The following is a 21,541-nucleotide window of genomic DNA, read 5'->3' as shown; positions in this document are numbered from 1 at the left end:
TCTTAACCCACTAAAAACCACACAGTTGATACAAATCTTCAGCAGCTGTACCCGATGTTTCAAGTGAACCAAATTAGCACGTTCGGCACATGCTCGGGGTCCAAGTACATGTGCGTAGCGGCACAATGAAGTTCCGGCTTCTCGTGTCCTCCAATGCCTGTTTCAACATCAAGATAATCTGTAGAACGAGAGAATGTGTTTTAACAAAAGTTTCATTTATTTGTTGAAAGAGCTGGTCAGCTCTCCTTATTTCTATCGTAACCATGTCTCGCTATTAAGTAGCGAGAAAATCTATACTATGCCCGACTGCCCATAGACAACCCTGGGCGTTCGAATCATTCGAGCCGTTTCATGAATTTCCAGATCCTGAGAATCCCATCCATAGCAAGCCAAAGATAGCTAAGATCCACTCTGATGGCTGCTCCCTCATAGGTACACGTCAAATTACAGCGCACACGCGCGCCCTTTAAAAGTTTTATTCAATTTCATAACAATGTCGGGGAAGCTTAGTTCCTCTCCCGGGTGGGCAGGGGCTGGGCGCCATAGCTAAAGGCCTGAGCCAGACGCTTCTCGCCGTTCTGTCGGCCGTTGACAAAGTCGGGGTAGTTGAGGGTCAGCTCAACGGCTCCGCTGTGGATGTGGTCGACGGCCTCGACACCCAGCATGAAGGAGTGGTCCTGGTTGCCGACCTCGTATCTCCAGCTGCCGAAGCGGCCTCGAGAGTAGATGCCGAGATCCTGGAGCTTGGGCAGCAGCTCCTTGAGGACACCCTCACGCTCCAGGGTGGGGGTGGGGTATCCGTGGTCAAAGGCACGGTGGTAGGTGGAGACAATCTCGTCCTCGGGCTTGAGCATCTCGGTGTTGATGAGACCCTGGATGCAGTCCTTGAGAAGGTTGTCGACATCCACGGGCTTCAGAGTGGACTGTGACACCTCCAACATGATAGACCAGTAGGGGCCCTCCTTGGCCTCAGACGAGGCAGCCTTGTCGCCGTTGGCAAGGTACAGGGTGGGCAGCTTTTCTCCCTTCTGGGGCTGGTTGTAGGGGGAGTAGTTGGAGAAGATGGTGGCACGGTAGAAGGGGCAGTTGTCCTCGGGGAAGTACAACTACGGAATTGGGGTTAGCATCTGAACCTAGGAAATGATTTGTTGCGTGTGTGTAAAGGACATCTTACCCAGCACTTGTCGCCGATGCGCTCGGGGCGCGCGCCGCGGATACCAACACCAATGACGTGGGTGGTAGAGTAGTAGAGGCCCTTGGACAGGGTGACGAGCTCCTTGTTGCCCATCTTCTCAACGAGGTGATCGACAGCCATGGTGTTGACCAGCTTGCCGTAGCCAATGGTGGTGCCGTCGGCCATGGTGACGGTCTTGTTCTCGGCATCAACCTTGGTCACCTCGCCCTGCTTGCCGAAGCGCTTCTTCTCGTTGGGGAGAGTGTCAGCGACGGCGATCCAGATACCGCCGGTACCGTCCCGAGCGGGGAATCGGAAGGTAGCATTGGGACCCCAGTTGCCGGCGACCTTGTTCAAGATGATGTTCTTGGTGACGGTCTTGACATCGGGGGCAGCAACTCGCTCGCCGAGCCACTGGCATTGCATCTGGAAAGTAGAACCATGTCAGCGTTTTCGGAGACACGGACAAAACGCATACGGGCTAGAACGCCTTTTCTTACCTTTGTGGTGGGAACAGCCCAGACCTTGTAGTTGTAGGGTCGCATGAAGATGTCGGCGAGGCCAGGACCCTGCATTCTCAGAATCCACTCGTCAAAGTCCTTGGGCTTGGTGTTGGAAACGCGGTGCTCCAGGGCGGCGTCGATCAGGCCATCCATACACCGGACTTGGTCCTCCTTGGGCAGCATGGAGATGTTGTTCTGGAAGGGGTAGGGGACCCAGAGGCCCTTGTAGCGGACGTAGGAGACACGCTCGTGGACAAACCAGTCGTCATCCTTGGGGAGAGCCTCGTCCAGGCAGTCGTCGAAGTACTTGTAGTGGGAGAAGATGACATGGCCACCGACGTCGTACAGCTAGAAAGACAGCAGCTGTTAGCGCAACGATTCCATGCGAGATTCCCAAAAACGCGAGATGGAGACTTACGAAGCCCTCGGGAGTGGTGTCGGTACCGGCAAGACCACCAGCCTTGTCAGACGAGTCCACGATCAACCATGAAGGACCGTCCTGGCGAGGATATTAGCATCAACAGAAGCTTATCGCGGGGTACCAGAACCTGGCGGTGAAAGGAGCTACGCACGATCTGGTTCAGACGCTTCGCAGCACCGAGACCAGTAGGTCCCATGCCAATGACGAGGACGTCAACGTTGCTGCAATTGGGTCAGCAACTCGTTACACAGATGGCCTCGGACGCGAGTAGCATCGCAGGAGGCGTTGGCTATTCGCGCTGAATAGGGGGGAGCAAAGGCAATACGCACATGTCGGCAGGCATGGTGGGGGAAATTTGGTGGGAAAAAAAAGAAGAAGCTGAAGCTGGAAACTGAAGATGCAGGACAGAGCCGCAAACACGCCAAAAACAAGAGGCGAAGAAGGGGTATTAGACGATGCCTTTGCGAGAGGATGGAGGAGCAACAAGAGAGAGAGGCAATGGTTCGCAGCAGCAAGGCAATTTGCTTTTCAACGCCTGTTGCAACCGGGAAAGGAGTCGGTGATGGAGGGGCTGGAGCGGTTCTGGCTACTCGTACAGTACAAGTACGGGACAGGGGCTTGTCACGACGCCCAACCCACCCATTTTCTTATTTTCTCCCATCCTTTCTTGTCCTTGTCCTTACCTGGCCTCTCGAGACCCTGGCAAGCCCGATCCCCCACCCCTCCATCCCACTCACAAGCACAAGTGCTAGCACGCGTACGGCGTTAGTATCACCAGCCTCGACCAACGGCGGGTGGCCAAGCCGCCACTTGGAGGGGCCAGGGGGGATAGTGGTAATGAGAAAAAAAGAGGCGTGGTGGAGGGTCCCACTGCCAGTGTTGGAGACCGTTTGCGAGAGAATTGAGGCGAGAGAGAGAAAAAAAAGATTTGGGCCAGTCCATTACGAGAGCGAGCTACGAGGCAGAGGTAGCAGTACTCGGGGCTCCGCCGAGTCGAGGTCGAAGCCACGGTGCTTGCGGCGCTTCTGCATACTGTCTGTATCCGGTTAATTGAGGTTTTGAAGACTATTGAGAATATATACTGTCGGTAGCATTGCCTGATTGCAACCAACATTCTGCACTGTTCTGGTCAATGGATGTCCACATGTACTCCGTACCTATGTATGAGATGAATCCATAATTTGCTCCATGTCTTGGCCACTGCTCTAGCGCGCAACATTCAACGCCGTTCCTGGGCCTGTCGCGGCCCGCCATAGAGCACCGAATGGGCCTTTTCCATCTGATATATTGGATGGCTGATGAATGACATTCGAGCTGATGGACACGCAGATGAATGGTTTGCTCACCTAGGACACGCGTACGGTCTCCGGCTCAAGGGGACTCGATCTTGTTCGTGATTGTGAGGGCATCATTTGTGTACCTTACTGCCTGGTAGTATACTGTACCACGAGCTACTGTACTCGCACTTGTACTACAGGGTACTATATTCATCACCTCACTCAATATTACAGCTTTGGGCGCTAACCAGGCCAAATATACAAAGTCTCCATTTCCGAGCAAAAAGCATCCACAAACAAAGCCATCGCAATTTCAAGTCAAGATAAAAGCCAATGGCTGCAAATAAGCCGCTGGCGCTAATAAGCTGCACAGCAGCAGGGGACTCCTCAAACATGCTGATGCCATCACCCATCTGTAATGGTCGCTCCACCTGCTTCACAGCGACATGAGCCTAATCCATCCATTGTTGCACGGGACAAGCTTGACTGTAATGGTGTTGCGTGGTCGTTATCAAATGGGCGAGGGCAGCGTTATCCAATGCAATCTATTCGAATCAAATGCAATATATGTCCATGGCCGTTTGCGTTGAGCTCCCGTTCACCGCAAACCGCATGTACATGTACCAAACGTTGCAGCCGTGCGACTAGCGGCAATTGATTGGCCTACGTCTTCCTGGAAAGGAGGCACAACGGAAAGGGAAGCTCGCAGCACAGGTACTGGTACGAGTACTCCGTACATACGGTATCAATTATCCAGCTGGTGATACCGGAGAGGCTAGTTGCCGCCCTCGGTCGCCGTCTTTCGGTACAGATGGCCTGGCTTAGATAGATCTACAAGCACGGTATTTACTCGTGCTCGTGCCAAACCCACAATGGCAAACAGGTTTGCAGATTCTGCCAGCCGGAGGAATGATCTTCAGGGAGGCCCAGGAGATGCCGGCCGGCTCATCTCTGTGTGCCTGAGCCAGAAGACGGTGAGTTCCAGTCAGATTTGCAGATCCTCGACCCAGAAGTCTGACCCTTCAGCTTCGATGACTCGGAGCGATGCGTCGTCACCCTCTCTGGAGCCCCCCCCGACGTCATTGGATCCCAGGCCTCCTTGTGAGATCAACTGGCCCGCTCTCTAGAAGCAGCCTAGTTTCCACAGTTGCTGCACGACTCTTGTATCCGTATTAATCCTGAAACAATGGCAGATCAAGATCGACCTGCTCCGTGCTCCGTAACACGCCCGAAATCTCTGTAAACGGTTGTCATACGGAGACTTGCTGGGGGTACCTAACAAGAGAGACATTTGAAATTCTGGATACAATCCCATTGAGTGCGAAGTGGTGCACTTTTCTATATCGAGGGAGAATCTTCAAAGTTTGGCTCTTTAATTGGCTGCAGTTTCGAAGGGTACATAGGGTGCACCACTTCGCACTCAATACTAGAATATAGGACTTTGTTTTGGGAGGTAGTGCAAGTAAGGTTAGGTCTTGTAGTTATTCCAAACGCCGTGCGTCCTGTGGATGGAGACAGCGCTGAGCATTAATCGCGTGTTTTACACAAGACCCACCACCATGATGCCACGATGAACAAGGAGAATGAATATTCTGTCCTCTGCTCCGTTGGGCTGAGATGATGGAAAGCCGAGTAGAGGACCCGTGTAGCTATGGACGCTTGGCTTGTTCAAAGGAGGCTCTCAAGGGATGCGAGAGCGTCATAGTCGGTTGGTGCTATGTATCCCATCTATGACCCAACGGAGCATTCCAGATGCACGGCATTTGCTAGCACGGAATACTTATACGGGATATTTGACGATTACTCGTACTCTTGTATGTGAATACCGCCTCCGGCTCCTGACGGATCGTCGGTACAGGTATTACCTTAGGTACATCTAGGAGGAGGTAGGTACTTGTACACGTCCAATGCATGATACATGTTCAGGTACCTATCCGTAGGGAGTAGCAAGAGGCAGGGTTTTTCTCTTCAATACCGGCTGGGTCCACATCAATACAGTGTGAAGATCAAGAGCGGCAATGCCCTCATTGTACAGTACTTACTTTCAGTCTATATGACATTCCATGTCTGCTTGGACAAACGATTGAGAGACTGTCGTGGAAATCAACAATTTAGACAGAATCACGACCATTATTATAGAAGCCGTACAGTATCACACTTGTAACTCGGACCTGTAAGCTAAACGGACCCGGCAAGGCCACCGGAAGGAAGCTCAGCGCCAAGCTTTCTCCTAGCGCACCTCGCATCGTGGCCTACCAGGTTCAACAGTTGGCGGAGAAAAGTTACCGCCTCAATGGCATCAATCAGATAAAAGCATCGCGGCAAAAAAAAAAAAAAAAAGGGATTGCGGCGCATCACCAGACCGCTTGGCATCCCCGCGATCTTTATCTTTTCTACATGTACCCTTTTTCGGCCCCGCCTCTGGCACGAATCCGATACGAAGCGAAGCGCCTCACAAACAAACAAGCAACTGAATGACAACAGTCGAGACCAAATTGCTGCTGCGTCCGGGGCTGTCAATGGAAGAGAGAGGACGAGGCGGAGGGGTGCAGAACTTGCGCTGTTTGCAGACAACATGTGAAAATACCCAAGCCAATCTCAAAAGGCTGTGCTGCGACAATACGAGTTATTCGTACTTACGTGTGCCGTACCTACTCGTAGGCTGTGCTGCAGCACTGTGCATAAGACGAAACCGACATGGAAATTGATTGATACGAGGGCAAAAAAACGGGGTGGCCCTATTCTATTTCGTGATTTCTTCTGTGCTCTCTTTTCCACAGCAGGTATTCATTTCACCTCACTACTGAACACGATGAAATTTGCTCGACGTTAGCTTATGAGAGAGAGGCTCTATTGATGTGACCGTATCCAGCTCGGCGCCCCCCCCCCCCCAGCTTACCATTACCCATCCACAACTAAAATTATCCCTACGCGGCACGACCTCTCACAGGGCAGATACTTGCCTGGCACGTCGCGCTCTGTACTTGTACACGGCTAGGGCTGTGGCGATGCACTCTGTTGGCACCCCCGTTACTCCATAGATGATCTTTTGGCTCTTATCTCTCAAACGTGGGTGGATTGATTCGCCAGGGGGTCTGAGGGATAGTGGCGCCTCCCCCCCCTGTAGCGCTCCCTCTGTTCTTCCAAGTTGTGCCAGGGCCCTGCGAAACCCCCTGAAGCGTCCAGTCCAGCCAGGCCAAACATTGAATTTGAGCTGATATATCGGTTCTTGTACCTGGACCGCGCCGGCTGCCGTGGTTGGACGCCCCGTACCTGTACTTTGCGCCAGGCCAGCGACGTCCGCTCTCAGCACGCAGGAATTGGGCCAATTTCCAGGACAAGCGTCGGATTGATTTTAATTGCCTCGATGTGATGTGCCGTCAATCAGGCTGGCTGTGTTGTGCTCGTAGTCTGGTAGCATCCATTAGATTTTCTCTCTAGTCCCCTATTTGACGTCCCCCTTCCCTCTCACGACGCCATTGCTTTCTGTCTCTTCCTCTTTTCTTCTTCCCGAGCACACCATCCCTACTTTTCGTGCAACTCGTATTTTCTCTCTCCGTCTCTCTCTCTCTCTTTATATTGACTTCTTCCTCGTGTCTTGGCCGAAAGCGCCGGCTTACTTAATTCTCACTTGTTGGCTGCTTGCGCAAGACAAGACCATTCTTTTTCCGGGCGGTCCCTGTTTTCCTCTTTCTTGATACGAACCCTCGCTTTATTGCATATTCGACGCCCCTCACACTCTTTTTTTTCTTCCCACCTTGGTTTGCGGTGCCCCCTTGTCGCCTTCTTGAGGCTACGTACCCTGCCTGCTAAAAAAAGGACTGCCTGTCTGTCCGTCCGCTCGTTCGTTTGCGCGTCTCTCCCCTAAACCTCAAAAAGCAAACCTGCGAGCATTGCCTTCGCAACCACCTTTATCTTTCGATACACGCTGCGAATTGCAATCAGCTGCCCGCCGCCATGTCTGCTGAAGAGAAAACCAGAGTCTCGGGCGACATCACTCGCTCCGAGCCTGTCTTGCCCACGATCAATCCCGCGGCCGACAAGCCCGCTCCCGCAAAGGCTTCTCTACACCCCGTCTTCTACGTTGTGTGAGTTGGGAACTGCATCGCGAGCGAACGTGATGGGATTCTTTTGGCTAATGCGCGCGCAGCACATGGATCGGCTTCAGTTCGTCCGTCATCCTGTTCAACAAATGGCTCCTGGACACGCTCAACTTCCGTATGTTGCTCCCTCTTTGACCCCCCAAGTTCCAATTCGTGATGGCGTGTACTGATTGATGCCCCTGATGCCAGGCTATCCCGTCATTCTCACGACCTACCACCTCACCTTTGCCACCGTCGTCACCCAGGTCATGGCCCGCTGGACGACTATGCTCGATGGCCGAAAGACGGTTAAGATGACGGGCCGCGTATACTTGCGAGCTGTTGTGCCTATTGGTATCTTCTTCAGCTTGAGTTTGATCTGCGGTAACCTGACCTACCTCTACCTCTCGGTCGCCTTCATCCAGATGCTCAAGGCTACCACGCCCGTTGCTGTCCTCATCTCTGGCTGGGCTCTGGGTGTGTCTCAGCCAAACCTGAAGCAGTTCCTCAATGTCTCGGCCATCGTTGTTGGTGTCATCATTGCGTCGATGGGCGAAATCCACTTTGTCGTTATTGGTGTCATGTACCAGATTGCCGGTGTCATCTTTGAGGCTCTCCGACTCACCATGGTCCAGAGACTGCTGAGCTCTGCCGACTTCAAGATGGACCCCCTGGTGTCTCTGTACTACTTCGCTCCCATCTGCGCCGTGATGAACGGTGTGGTTGCTTTGATCTGGGAGGTTCCCAAGGTCTCCATGGTTGAGGTGTACAACGTCGGGTTCTTCACCTTCTTCCTCAACGGTCTTTGCGCTTTCATGCTCAACGTCTCCGTCGTTTTCTTGGTATGTCACCCTTTAAATCACTCGTCTACACCGCATCAAGTGTATTCAGCTTCAGATTTGCTAACCTGGTCCTTTTCTATACAGATTGGCAAGACCTCTGCTGTTGTCCTCACCCTCTGCGGTGTTCTCAAGGACATCATGCTTGTCGTTGCCTCCATGATGATCTGGGGCACCCAGGTGACTGCTCTCCAGTTCTTTGGCTACTCCATCGCCCTCGGCGGCATGGTTTACTACAAGCTTGGCTTCGAGGCTCTCAAAGGCTACGCTGGTGAGGCCGGCCGCCAGTGGGCCGAGTTTGGTGCTCGCAAGCCTATCCTCCGCAAGCTGTCCATCATCGTGATGGCTGTGCTCTTCATTTTCGTCGTCTTTGGTGGCCTGGCTCCCACTTACGCCCCTGAGTACGACCCCTCCAAGCTCGCCACTGAAGTTACCAACCACTTCAAGGGCAATGCTGCTGCCGCCGCCGCCGCGGGAGCCGAGTAAGACGTCACATGAATGAAACCATGGCTTCTTTTAGGGCCAAACTGTAAAACGAAGTACGATTGCGTCAACGGCGTTGTTTGGTTGGAAGGACAGACAATCTAAAAGGTCAATCTTCTGTTTCTTGTGAGCGACGGGCCCTGAGGAGGTCCCAGCGCTTTGTTTCATTCTTCGCGCCAAAAACCAGCAAACAAAAAAGAAGCCCCCCCTAACTTGGAGACAAAGAGGGGGGCTATGCAATTCTTTGGCTGTTGAGACCTGTTTTTTTTATTGGTGTATAATTATAGAGCGTCGAGCGGCACTCCAGGTCGATGCTGCTCGAAATCAAGTTTGTTTTGCGCCAAGGTCTAATCTGATGTACTTTAGACGGCGTGAGAGACGAGTTCATAGAGAGATGTAGAGATGAAATCACTACAAAACTTTTTAATAGTTTTAGATTGAGAATCAATCAATTCAGCAATTGGATCAGCTCTCGTGACTGCTTTGAATATTCCTTCCCATACACACTGCGCGCGAAGGGGAAAACGGCACTGGTTCATGGCCATGGTCATTTTAGGATGCAGAAAAAATCAATTGGGGTAGCTACAAGCCAAACGGTCTATCTTTCTCTCCTCCGTCGTTGCCATTCATGAGCAGTGTCGGTTTGGACACTGGCGTAGATCGTGTTTCCCTCGAGCTCAATTTTTGTTTTTGTCGCTTTCGAGTCCCACGTCACTGGCAACGAGACATTCACGTGGTAAAGAAATTATTGTGTGAATAATTGATAATGAACTTCATATTGAGCCCATGAACCGACCGTGGTTCCTTAAAAGTACCAATCGATGCTCTTTACATCCCGCCAACTCCCAAACCGTGATGGAGAAAACGATTTTTAATTTAGAATCCTAAAAAGAAAGAAACGACACTGTTAGCTCTTGAATCGCTGCTGGAATTCCTCTCTCTGCATTCTCCATTGTGTCGTGCCACCTTGGGATGAATCGATGGGGAACCGGATTGGGACGGGAGAAGATAAAAACATACTCAGAGGGGTGAAGAACCATCGGTTCTTGCCGCTGGTGTATCGCTCCTCCAGAACCTTCTTGACAGTCTTCTTGGCATCCTCCCGCTGGCTGACCTCCTTGAAGGTGTCTGCGGAGATGGTGCCCTTGATGCCCTCGAGCTCAAGGGTGTATCGGGTGGGCATCAGGTGGTTGTAGTTGATGACCTTGATGAATGGCTTGACCTTGGAGCGCTTCTCCTGTCGGGTCTTGGACATGCGGCGGGTGATCTTTGAGGGGTAGCGCTCGATGCCGGCAACGATGGCGTGGCCGAAGGGGTGAGGCTTGTTGCCGTTGTCGACGGGCTGGATGATGACGACCTGAAGAAGAAGAATGCGTGTCAGCACTTCTGTATGGAAACTGTGAAGTTTGCAATTCGCAAAAATGAGGATGAAAAATTTCCACAGCGCTCGTTCTCAAAATCGATTTCGGCCTTTCTCTTTTCCCTCTATACTCCTCCCTCTTCCCATACAACAACAAGAACAACAACAAGCGAGCCGTCCAAAATGGGAAGAGAAGAAAAATAATTATAGAACTCGTCGATGCAAATTTGAGAACTGAGCTGGGAGGGCGCGCGAAGAAACTCGTAATTGTTTCGTACCTTCTTGCCGGCATATCGGCCTCGGGTGATGATGGCGACTCGGCCGACCTTGAGGAACTTCATTTTGTCCTGCCTGTGGGTGGTCGGTATGTGCTGGAGGAATAGGATTTCGTCGTAGAACCGTGATCGGGAATTTGGTGCAAAATTTGGGGTTTGTGGGCTGACGATTTGGGGCAAGCGACTCGCAGGTGCCATGTCACGTGGTGATTGCGCTTCCTTATCCGAGGTGGTCCGTGCACACAAAAAAAATTAGCCCCTCCCTATTCGCTCTCCTGGGTGTCCATCCAGATGAATATTTGGGGATAAGATAAAAAGAGCGTTATAACCCGCTTTTGAGCTCAATCGGATTGCGGCAATAGAGCACATTCAGTTCCCAAGCAATGCCTGCGCCGACGTACATCATTTCTCGGGTCGCTGACCCCATCTTTGCTGTCGTGATTGGATTATCGGCGGCGGTAACCAGGATCAACCGTGAAGAAAAGGCCAAGGGAAAGACGACCAATGAGACAATAGAGACTGGTCTACGGTATGAGACAGACACGGGTGGAATCTACAACATTTCGTGTGCGCTGATTTATTTTGTTATAGACGCATTGGGCTCTCCAAGAAGTAGAATTTTTCATCGCCGTTTCAAGGCATCAGTTCAAAGAAACGCCACCATTCCATGCTCTCTAGATACACAAAAACGCCATATTCGGGGCTCAAAGCTGACCCTGGTTGGCTAAATTTCATAATTCATCCGTTTCCTCCTGACATATAAACTCAAGGAGGACCTCATGTACCCAGCTGGCTCTTTAAGCAAACAAACAAAAAAGGGGGGGAACACATAATTTACATCTCAAACGCGGGACCATACTCCTTCTTCATCGCTTCTCGAACCATCTGGCCGCAGAGTTTCGCCGTTGGGTTGACGCTGACGGCCAAAGCCTTTGCAATCTGGTTTCCATATCTGCCTCCGAGAGCCAAGTCTCTTGAGGCGGCTTCTTCGAATTCAATGCGGGACCAAGTGGCTTCCTCGCGGCTGTCGTCAACGTCCAACTGGCGATCTGACAAGAGCTTGGCGGTTCTCAGGTAGATGGCCGCTCGTTGAGTGTGCGCCATGGACAACGTCCGCGCAGCCTGTGAAGACATGGGAGTTGTTGGCGAAGGTGGAGTGAGCAGCCGGATTGCAGTTTCCATATCCTCAAGTGCATCCTTTGCCGCCTTTCTCTTCTCCGACTGCTCTGGCTGGGGAATCAGCGGCATGGGCATGGTCGATGTGTAGTTGAGCAGCATGCAATCTCCATACAGCCGCCGCATGATTTGTGCGCGGTTGTTTCTGGCGCTAGCATAGAGAGGATAATCTGAAATGAGATTGCCAAAGTCTGACACGCAGCTTTTGTAGCTCTCAATGGCCTTGTCGGCGTCGGTTTCGCTCTGGAAGCTGCCGAGCTGCATCTCGATGGCTTGAAGAGTGCGGATGATGGCGCGTTCTCTTTCCACCACTCTCTCATACACGCTGTGGTCGACGATTTGAGGATCACGGGGCAGCGCAGAGTCAATCACGACGCCTGCGGCCGGGTTGGACTCGGGGTCCTTGATCTTCTCGAGCACGTTGATGTCGTGCCGGCTCAGCGATACTGTCGTCATTTTGGCGATGGTGTTGTTGTTTGTGGTAGACAAGAGGAGATGATGATCAATGCAAGTTGATATCAATTATCAAATATTACTTGCAGACAGGCTTCACAATGATGAGATGACTTGAGCAACTGTCAAATCAAATGGACATGGAAGAGACAAGAATTCATATGAAATCGGGACAGCCTATCCGGTGTCTGGGATTACCTTGAGTAGCCGCGTCAAGTGACTGGGCTCTTCCGCTTTGGCTAAAAGTTTACGACCAGGCCCTTCGGCAGTCAGCGGAGCTTATCAGCAACCAAAGTCACACCGCAGCGGAAACTTTTCTCGTCTGATCGATCGCCTAAGCTTCAACCGGTAGATTGTAGGGAGTCCCAGCGTCATCCCCCAGCCCAGGCGGTGGCAACGGAACTTAAGCCGGGCTCGGGTGGGGCGGCCATTGTCGGCTCTCCTCGGCTGGCACCGCCGGGGCGGCATCATTCCGCACGGCAGTCAGCGTATCTGTATCCCGGCGCTACGGCCGGTGATGCTGCGAAAAAAGGAGCTTCAAGGGCGCAGTGGGCGATCGAGGCGGTGGCCCCCGCATGGGCATCGCAGCCAGTGAGAGCGCTGGCTTATGGGAGATTGGGATGGGATCGGGGCTAACGGCAGGATAAAGGAATAGCCCTGCGAAACCAACGTAAGCCGCCTCTCAAACCTTGGGGCAAAGCCGCTTGAATCCATTGGATGGCTTTGCTCGGCGTGCGGGAGCTTTCCGATGGCTCGCGAGTAACTTTGGAAACAGTTGTCGCTTGGATTCATAAATCAGCGGCGTTGCCCTTCTTCGGGGCACACAGGCCTGGTCATTGGACACCTGAAATCTGATATATATCAAACAGCCAGCACACCATTCAAAGACCCTCGAGTCTCATACATCAACAACTCTTACCTACTTGTCAACACAACTTGCTTCAAAGCACTTATACACAAACCGGGTCTCCCCCCAGTTTCACCCCCAAATACCTTCTGAGTGGCAATGTCCCCTTCTGCTATCAGCAACTCCCCAGAGCAGCGACCTGCAAACAACGGCACCACCCCCGACAACTTCGCCATCCAGCCTCCCGCCGACTTCACCGGCTATGACCACGTAACGTGGTGGGTTGGCAACGCCAAGCAGGCGGCCGCTTATTACACTTCCCTCTTCGGCTTTGAGACCACGGCGTATCGTGGCCTCGAGACCGGAAGCCGGTATTTCGCTTCGTATGTCGTCTGCAACAATGGCGTCCGCTTCGTCTTCACCTCGCCCCTGCGGTCGGAGGCTCACCTCCCCGAAGATGAGACCATCTCCGATTCCGAGCGGAAGCTCCTGAAGGAGATTCACGCTCACCTCGAGAGACACGGCGATGCCGTCAAGGACGTTGCCTTTGAGGTGGACAACGTCGAGGCCGTCTACAACAAGGCCGTGGCCGAGGGCGCCATCGCCGTCCAGGGCCCGACATCCACCAAGGATGAGCACGGCTCCGTCACCACGGCCGTCATCTGCACCTACGGCGACACCACCCACACTCTCATCAACCGCCGGGGCTATACGGGACCTTTCCTGCCCGGCTTCCGCGCCGGCAAGGAGCGCACCTCGTCCGTGGCGATGCCCAACGTGCCCCTTGCCCGCATCGACCACTGCGTCGGCAACCAGTCGTGGAACGAAATGGTCTCGGCCTGCGCCTTTTACGAGCAGTGCCTGTCCTTCCACCGCTTCTGGTCCGTCGACGACTCCCAGATCTGCACCGAGTTCTCGGCCCTCAACTCCATCGTCATGGCCTCGCCCAACAACCTCGTCAAGATGCCCATCAACGAGCCCGCCCCCGGCAAGAAGAAGTCCCAGATCGAGGAGTACGTCATCTTCAACTCCGGTCCGGGCGTCCAGCACATCGCCCTCCTCACCCAGGACATCATCACCTCCGTCTCGGCCCTCCGCGCCCGCGGCGTCGAGTTCATCAACGTGCCCACCACGTACTACGACACCATGCGCCAGCGCCTCAAGACCGAGAAGCGCAACTGGCAGCTCAAGGAGGACCTGGACACCATCCAGCGCCTCAACATCCTCATCGACTACGACGAGGCCGGTTATCTCCTGCAGCTCTTCACCAAGCCGCTCATGGACCGCCCCACCGTCTTCATTGAGATTATCCAGCGAAACAACTTTGAGGGCTTCGGCGCCGGCAACTTCAAGAGCTTGTTCGAGGCCATTGAGCGCGAGCAGGCCGAGCGAGGAAACTTGTAATTTTTTCTTGTAATACCCACCACCTAAAAGGAACGGCGTGAAAGAGAAGCCGCCGATCTATGGATTTTTTTTTCTATATGTCTTACTACACAGCTTCGGGAGTTTTATGTAACGGGCATCCAATATGATGCAAATGGGAGCATTCAGGTAGTTAGCAGCCACGATTACGAAATCATGCTGAAATGAAATTTTGAATATATTTCAAAAAGCTCACTGGCTTTCTCCATTGTGATATCTTGTACATCTTTCCCCTTTTTCATCCTTTTTAAATGACACTACCTTGAGTAGAGGCAGCTGGAATGGTATCTCCCCATCAATAGGGTTCCAACCGTAACGCTCCGTAATACGCTCACATCTAAACGCCTATTAATAAAACAATAAATAGAGGCGGCATTATTGTAAAGAATATCCAATGATATCCGAAGATCCACCCCGCATGACGCTTCTTGCAGTAAAAAGAAAAGAAAGAAAAAAAATCAGCCTCGGGAATGCCATCCACAAAGTCTCAAGCAGATAGCTATCCGTCTATAGCCATGACTCCGCCATTCGTGTACCCATTCCCATTTGCCTCCACAGGCGGCACCCCATCAGGGGTCGGAGCAGTGAGGGATTGACTCTGGCATCCAGGGCAGTTATGTATCACCATGTGAGCAAAGACGTCGCAGTCAATGCAGAAATGATTGCCGCACACTTGACACTTGTACCTCCCGCTTTCGCTGACACCCTTTGCCGGCGCTTTTGCCGGCGCTTCGTCTTTGCCCTTTTCCTTGTTTGGCTTTGGGGGTTCGGGGAAAGGACACTGGCAGGAGAAGCAAGCTGTCGACCGCGGGGCTTCGGCCCAAGGGACTTCGACCCAGTTCCGCAAGGGGAAAAGGTGGTGATAAGAACGAGCAAGATGCGTTGATAGAATGAGCGTCAGGCCACAAGCGGGGCACTCCGAAGGCAACCTGCACACCTTGACGCCGCACCGGGTGCAGAGATATCCCTCTCGGCAAGGTTTACTGTGACAAGCGCAGTAGCTCGTAGTCCCGCCGGGGGCAAGCGTCCGTGAGGGGAAGCCCATCATCAACAGGCTAGATGTGCTCTGTTCCTTGGTCCGATTCACGGGCGGCGTTGTTATCGCCAGGAAGAGATCCTTGAAATGTGTTTCGTCCATGGCGACATTGTACTGTGAGTCGTCCCCCACATTTGTTCTAGAGCAGAGTTCCGCGCAGATGGCGACCTGGGCGGACAATCCAACCACAGATACCCGTATTCGATCGGCAATGAGGTTGCTGATTGTGTCGTGAATGTCACCGGGATCGCTCGAGAGCAGGGCGCCGTAGATGATGAGGACCTCTCGCGTGCCGTGGGAAGGAGCATGGCTATCATCCAACATCAAGTTAGCACATCGAGTATCGAATCTGAAAAGTAGATGGCTTGGGAACAACTCACAACAACGCTCCTCGACACATCTCCAACGCATTCTGCAAGCTCGGATTCCCCTGAGGATCCTGCCCTTCCAATTCCCGCAGCCGCTCCAGATGTTCCGCGGGATTCCCTCCCATATCACTGACCCGAACCGCCACGCCATCCCTCATGCCCACAATTGCCAGCTGCGAAATCGGGTTCTGCTCAAAGTACTCCCGCACAAACGCCGCCCCGTAGCTCAGCGTCAGCCGATACCGCGTCGGCAGCAGGTCCTTTTCCGCCATGGCAAACGACATGTCCAGCACCAGCACCAGATGCCGTATGATGCCCCGCTGCAGAGGCGTCGTGTCGCGCAGCAGCCGCCGGCGTCGCTCGGCCTCGTAGCCCGCCAGGTTGAGCATGCCATCGTCTTCCTCGGGGAGGTCCGTCTCCCACGTTCGCCTGGACTGCTCCCATGCTTTGGATGCGTTGCGGTCGCGCTTCTTCTTGGACACTTTCGAGCCCTTGGTGCGGGCCGCGCTCGGGTCGCCGTCCGTCACGGTATGATCCATGATGTCGTCGTCGGACATGTCGGCGACGAACTCGCCATCGGAGTCAGCCATGGTGAATTGGGTATTGCAATGAGGTGTAGATGAGAAAGATTATGCGTTAATGGTAAAAGGATATTTTGAGCAAGAAAAAGAAAAGACTGCGTGCAGTTGACAGAAAGGAAAAAGGTGAATGACGTGCAGTTGGAGAGTTTAGGTGATGGAAATCGATAAGGCTGCTTTAGCTGGAAACTTATCTCAGCCTCGTTAGTGCTCCCAGTTCTCCGCCAAAGCACAACGGCCTATCAGATTCACGCAATATTTCACACTTTGTGAACGACACAATGTTATACAAACAAGTAAAAAAAAACTTCGACTTTCAATTATTACTCACTCCTCCGGGGTATACTACAAAGTCATATCTAAACCACTGTACAGGCTATCGGGCCTTGAAGCCCGCCTAGCGAGTAACATAGAAACCAGAACACATGTTTTTCTCCCACAATCTTTCTCCAACTCACCAGATGCCTTCCAGCCAAAGTGACACCAGTACGCAAAACATTAATACCAAAGAAGCCCAAGCCCCCTCATGGGGACCTAAACAAAAGAAAAAGCAAATAAACATAAAGCAGCTTTAGCTCCAATATAATGCGGCTGGTCACTCAGTCTCCCCACCTCCTCCAACCAAAAAAGAAAAGTCCGTCACTGCTGGCATATTTCAGCCAGTTCCATATGTGCTGCGTGAGCGCGTCGTTCGACTCGTAATCAACTCGTCGGGGAAAACGTATATATATGAAAAGCAGAAATTAACAAAAGAGTGAAGCCGTCAATGCTGCCGCCTGTAAACGCCGAGGTTCGAAACCCAAAATGTTGCAAGATTATCTTAGTTGTATGGTTGGGAGTTGTAGGATTGCGAGTGCGAGTGGTTGTTGGAGTTGTAGGATTGCGAGGCAAAGCCTTGGTTGGAATAGCTCTGGTTGGCGTATCCCGTGTTGGCATAGGCTGCACTGGTAGCGGTATAGCCTGGAGAGGTGTAAGACTCTGTTGCCGGCATAGGCCAGTCGTCCTCGGTGATGCTTGACCAGAAGACCCAGACCATACCGACGGCCAGAAGCGTGAACAGCGTCTCGAAAAGGGCTCCGTCAATCTTGCCGTTGGTCCCATCGCAAATGTATTTGCTAATGACGTAGTTGAAAACCTGACCGATGGCAAAGAGAAGGGCAGCGGCAGTCAGATAGATCATCGGGCGGAGCTCTCCCAGGATTCGAAGGACCAGAATAGTTTCAAGGACGAAAAATGCAACGAGGAATAGCAGAGGGATAAGCTGGTATAGCACATAGAGGGCAATGTTGCGGTTCGGAAGTTCATAGCTGCTGTCCCAGAACCCGGTCCAGCTGAATCCCGTGTCGAGAGCAATGTAGCCAGTTCCAATGAGGAGGGCGCCGGCAGAGCCAAATAGCAGGGCCAGAGACAACGGGGTACCGTCATCGAGCAGCTGAAATCCAACAACAGCGTTGAGCATAAGGATCCATGTAGTCGCGATGATGGCGCCAATGTGAATGCCACTAAAAGCCTATATCACGAGTGTTAATAGATTATGAACGAGAACCTTGACAGTAGGGGGGGGACGAAATGGGATGGCTGGTAAGCGTACCACTCGTACAGTCTTGCCGAGAGGGATTTCGCCGACTGAAAAAATCTCGCAGATGCTGATGACAATATAGCCAAGAAGGAACAGTTGAATTTCGCTGTCACGCCAATATTAGTTGTGTTATCCGGGGTGTTTGTGTACGCATGGTAGCACATACCGACGGCCCACGGCAGCCTTTTTCCTGTCCGATTTCATGATGAGGAACGCTGCCATGGCAATACCGATGCCACATAGGATGATTGATCCAACGTTACCCAGATGCCGGCCGCCGCTGAGCGGGATTCCGGTGAGCGCACATCCTCCCCAGGGGCCGGTTTGGTTCTTGAATTCTTCGGATAGCAACTGTGGTTGACGGCTGGTTAGCTTCCATCCCTGAAATAGATGCCGTCTCTTGTCGTCTCTTTCTGCCCAGTCTCATATCCCCAACCATCACTTACGTTGCAGATCGGCAGGGTCGAATCTTTGCAGAAGTCCTGTTTACAAACTTGATCAGCCAGCTACACCAAAAGCGCAGAGATGGGACGACGGCGTACGTTGAAGTTGCCAAAGGCTGTGGACCCCATTGTGACTGCGGATGCTTTGCACTTTGATCAGCACGCGAGCAACATCCAGCGATGCAATCACAATCGGGGGTGGAGGAATTGGCGGGATGGGCAGCAGGACAGGAGCGAGATCGATCGTCGGGATGCTGCAAGTCGGCGTCTCGTTTGCAGGTGGCGCTAAGGCAGCTGCAGAAGCTGGTCGGGAGCGCGTATCGGGATCGAGATGTAAAAGAGGCTTGAGCTGAGCCCTTGCTTTTTTCCCTTGAATTTTCCTTTTTCCTCCCTCTCGCTTCTGGGGGTCCGTTCCGGTCGGATCGAGGGTTGGAGGCCACAACGAGGCTGTGAGATTGATTGCTGGTGCTTATATCGACGTGCCTGCGCGCGCTACGGTTGCGACAGCAATGCAATGGGGCGAAGTACTCGACAGGTAGCCCAAAATAAAAAGCGCCGCCGGCGGTGTATGTGTACGGTATGTGTAATACTTGTATTCGCGGTGTCGAGGCCCGACGATGGATGGATCGCGTCCAATGCGTCGCCCCGTCTGCGCCTTTGGTTTGGGCCGTTGTTTGGGCCAGGCCAGACGCTCCAAGCTGGTCAGAGACGAGGCCTTCTCGCTTCGGGGTGGGTTATTCAGGCTGTGGAGGAGGGAGAGTGGGAAGAAAAGACTGGACTGGACGGGATCAATGTCGAGTCCTCAGCACTGGAGAGAAACAAGGGAGACTTGTTGGCTGTCCGAGGGAAAAACCGGGGGGGTTCGACGCACCTGCAGCAACTGGAAGCTTGGGCCGGGGGACAGCGCCTGGCGATACCCATTGTGTCTGAGGTCCCGTACCAAGGGAGTCTTGGCCCAAGGGAGAACCGCCGGCCGTGTACACAGAGGGTACCTACAGTACGTGAAAACTGAGAGCCATCACGCTATTTTACTGGCTGTACAGTACAGTAATACCTACTGCTACGGAGGACCTTTTGGTGTCGCCAAGGCTCGTTCATAAAAGCAGCAACGCTTTTCCCATCGCCAGTGGTTGGGCCGCCGCCGCTAAAACAGACGGCCATGTTGCTCTGCTTGTCTCTCCCCCTAAGCCCCGTCAAGCCCCCCCGACCCAACGCTGAGTCTAGCGCATTTCACTGAGCCCTAGCAGCGAGTCTAGCACGCCCGGCCTCAACTTTTAGGCCAGGTCCAGGTGCTGCTGGGCCCGACTTGGCAGCTAAAGCAGGAACGGGCTTGCTGAGTGGACGAGGTGGAGCCTCGGGTGATCCCACGCTAGGATTACGCGCGCTGCGATTGGCTCGCCAGCCGTTTTTGCCAGGGGATCACCCTTGTTTGGGAAAGCTGACCATTTCTGCTGAGACAGAGGGACGCAAACGGAACAATGAGGTGCGACCTTATATCACGTTAGGGGCTGATGGCCTCGGGATGGAATATTAATGTCTGACTATTACGAAAAGAAAGTGCAGCGTGCGAGTGTACGAGTACAGGTACCTGGTGTGGAATACGGAGCACCGTACAGCAGGGCTTACAGTTGGTGCGTCGGTCCATTGCAAATGCCAGATTCCAGTCCACAGCTCCAATATGCAGTAAGACACCTTTAGGATGCGCTATAACGCTCTATAACTCAAGTTGTTGCCACTGGCATCAAATACGCGTGCTAACCAAGCGGCTTCCCTCGTATGGCTAAAGCGGCAGCCAATCGACATGTGCCTCAGACATCACGTACATTAGCATGGAGTGCTACTCCTACTCCAACTACGAGTACAAGCCGCGATGTAGAGCTACGTGGCGCCGCATATTCGACGTGTGGCTCGTAAAAAGCCTTGCCTGGCGCTCCAGCTGTTGCGTCGCCTTGCTGATACGCATTGCATCGTGCAGCTGATCATCATGCACGTTGGTTTCGTATCTTCTTTCTTTCTTTTCTTTTTCTATTCTTCTAGGTTTTTCTTTTCTTTTTTCTCGCTCTTCCTGCACAAACACCCTCAAACCCCCTTTAGCGAACCAATGGGAACTTTTGAGCTTCTCCCTCCATGCACACTAGCATCACACGAACTCTGCAGAACAAAGTCTTGCCATATCAGCATCCCGGCTTACTTCCAACCAAAGTCCTCCTGTAGAGCACAGGGCACGTTCATGCATGTCCAAGTAGCGCCGTGCGTAGGTATTTTCGGCTTTGCATCCTCCACAGCGGCTCCGTCGGCCAGACAGAGCGCAGAACTGCTTCTCTGCAGAACTCCGTCATTGCTAAAAATGGCAATTTCATCCTTCTTCCAGTCATGTGCTACTGTCGTAAAATCGACTCCTACACTCTATAATTGTTTATAGAATACGAAGGCGTACTGCGTCCAGTTGCGTGCCTCCGATAACCTGTGGTGCGAATACTGTGCATACGAGTACACCATTCGCGGCTCAAACTGCAACATCCATTCCTATAAATGAGGCCCGTCTCCGGCTGATTAGTGTGAATCGTGTGTTACGATTAAATTGCTTCGACAAGCTAAGCGGGTCCCGTCCCGTGGTTGGATGACCTTGTTTTTTCTTTTCCTTTCTTTTTTTTCTTTTTAAAATTGCGCTCTCGCTTCCCTGCCTGATCGATGAGCGGCACTCGCGATCGTCGGAACAATCGCCTACTTTGTTTCCGTCGCTCACTATACCGAGTACCATCCGTGTTTCTCGCTTTGCGGAGTGCTCACAGTCCCGAAATCCCTAGCGGATGAAGACTATCTTGTCTTTGGCAGTAAAAAATCTCACCATACTTTGTAATATAATACTTGTAAGAAAGACGACCAGACCAGATCCACAGCGGACATTACTGTACCAGTGAGGGTATCTCATCATTGGTATTGGAGTTTGTAAAACCTGTCCAGGCGGCCCAATATCCCGGGCCATACGCTCCGTGTAATTGCTGCACCATAGTGCCTAGTTGAGTTGAATATGTGCGCAAAGGGTAACAGAGCACGATAGCACCCTATCGGCCTTTGAAAAAAGATATGCCATTACAGCATATGGGCAAAAAATCTCTCCCGCCGGGAATTGAACCCGGGTCTCAAGCGTGACAAGCTTGCATACTGACCACTATACTACGGAAGATGTTCCAGGCGTTGGGCGCCTGTTGTAGCGGATCACGT

The 21,541-nt window shown here is 52.6% G+C and overlaps 7 protein-coding genes across 7 annotated transcripts; 2 read left to right on the top strand and 5 right to left on the bottom strand.

The window, feature by feature from the left end:
* Positions 1-506: 506 nt before the first annotated feature.
* Positions 507-2,441, bottom strand: Triagg1_1167 (uncharacterized protein; the record flags this gene model as incomplete). The annotated part of the gene is made up of 6 exons (XM_062895207.1): positions 507-1,106; positions 1,175-1,600; positions 1,675-2,025; positions 2,096-2,176; positions 2,250-2,319; positions 2,428-2,441. 6 exons carry the CDS (start codon positions 2,439-2,441, stop codon positions 507-509), a joined length of 1,542 nt encoding a protein of 513 aa, XP_062759506.1.
* Positions 2,442-7,332: 4,891 nt separating this feature from the next.
* Triagg1_1166 (uncharacterized protein) lies at positions 7,333-8,782 on the top strand (the record flags this gene model as incomplete). Its single annotated transcript, XM_062895206.1, has 4 exons — positions 7,333-7,463; positions 7,526-7,593; positions 7,668-8,299; positions 8,384-8,782. The coding sequence occupies 4 exons, from the start codon at positions 7,333-7,335 to the stop codon at positions 8,780-8,782; spliced, it is 1,230 nt and encodes a 409-aa protein (XP_062759505.1).
* Positions 8,783-9,686: 904 nt separating this feature from the next.
* Triagg1_1165 (uncharacterized protein) lies at positions 9,687-10,480 on the bottom strand (the record flags this gene model as incomplete). Its single annotated transcript, XM_062895205.1, has 2 exons — positions 9,687-10,136; positions 10,289-10,480. 2 exons carry the CDS (start codon positions 10,478-10,480, stop codon positions 9,687-9,689), a joined length of 642 nt encoding a protein of 213 aa, XP_062759504.1.
* A 768-nt stretch (positions 10,481-11,248) lies between these two features.
* On the bottom strand, positions 11,249-12,046 carry Triagg1_1164 (uncharacterized protein; the record flags this gene model as incomplete). Its single annotated transcript, XM_062895204.1, has 1 exon — positions 11,249-12,046. The coding sequence occupies one exon, from the start codon at positions 12,044-12,046 to the stop codon at positions 11,249-11,251; it is 798 nt and encodes a 265-aa protein (XP_062759503.1).
* A 1,003-nt stretch (positions 12,047-13,049) lies between these two features.
* On the top strand, positions 13,050-14,294 carry Triagg1_1163 (uncharacterized protein; the record flags this gene model as incomplete). Its single annotated transcript, XM_062895203.1, has 1 exon — positions 13,050-14,294. The coding sequence occupies one exon, from the start codon at positions 13,050-13,052 to the stop codon at positions 14,292-14,294; it is 1,245 nt and encodes a 414-aa protein (XP_062759502.1).
* Positions 14,295-14,811: 517 nt separating this feature from the next.
* Triagg1_1162 (uncharacterized protein) lies at positions 14,812-16,306 on the bottom strand (the record flags this gene model as incomplete). Its single annotated transcript, XM_062895202.1, has 2 exons — positions 14,812-15,658; positions 15,729-16,306. 2 exons carry the CDS (start codon positions 16,304-16,306, stop codon positions 14,812-14,814), a joined length of 1,425 nt encoding a protein of 474 aa, XP_062759501.1.
* An 808-nt stretch (positions 16,307-17,114) lies between these two features.
* Triagg1_1161 (uncharacterized protein) lies at positions 17,115-18,445 on the bottom strand (the record flags this gene model as incomplete). The annotated part of the gene is made up of 5 exons (XM_062895201.1): positions 17,115-17,804; positions 17,886-17,979; positions 18,040-18,224; positions 18,320-18,355; positions 18,416-18,445. The coding sequence occupies 5 exons, from the start codon at positions 18,443-18,445 to the stop codon at positions 17,115-17,117; spliced, it is 1,035 nt and encodes a 344-aa protein (XP_062759500.1).
* Between the last annotated feature and the right edge of the window lie 3,096 nt (positions 18,446-21,541).

The sequence above is a fragment of the Trichoderma aggressivum genome (assembly GCF_033847375.1).
Source record: "Trichoderma aggressivum f. europaeum strain CBS 100526 chromosome Unknown scaffold_003, whole genome shotgun sequence".
NCBI classification, from domain to species: domain Eukaryota; kingdom Fungi; phylum Ascomycota; class Sordariomycetes; order Hypocreales; family Hypocreaceae; genus Trichoderma; species Trichoderma aggressivum.
This window is presented reverse-complemented; position numbering and strand designations above follow the sequence as displayed.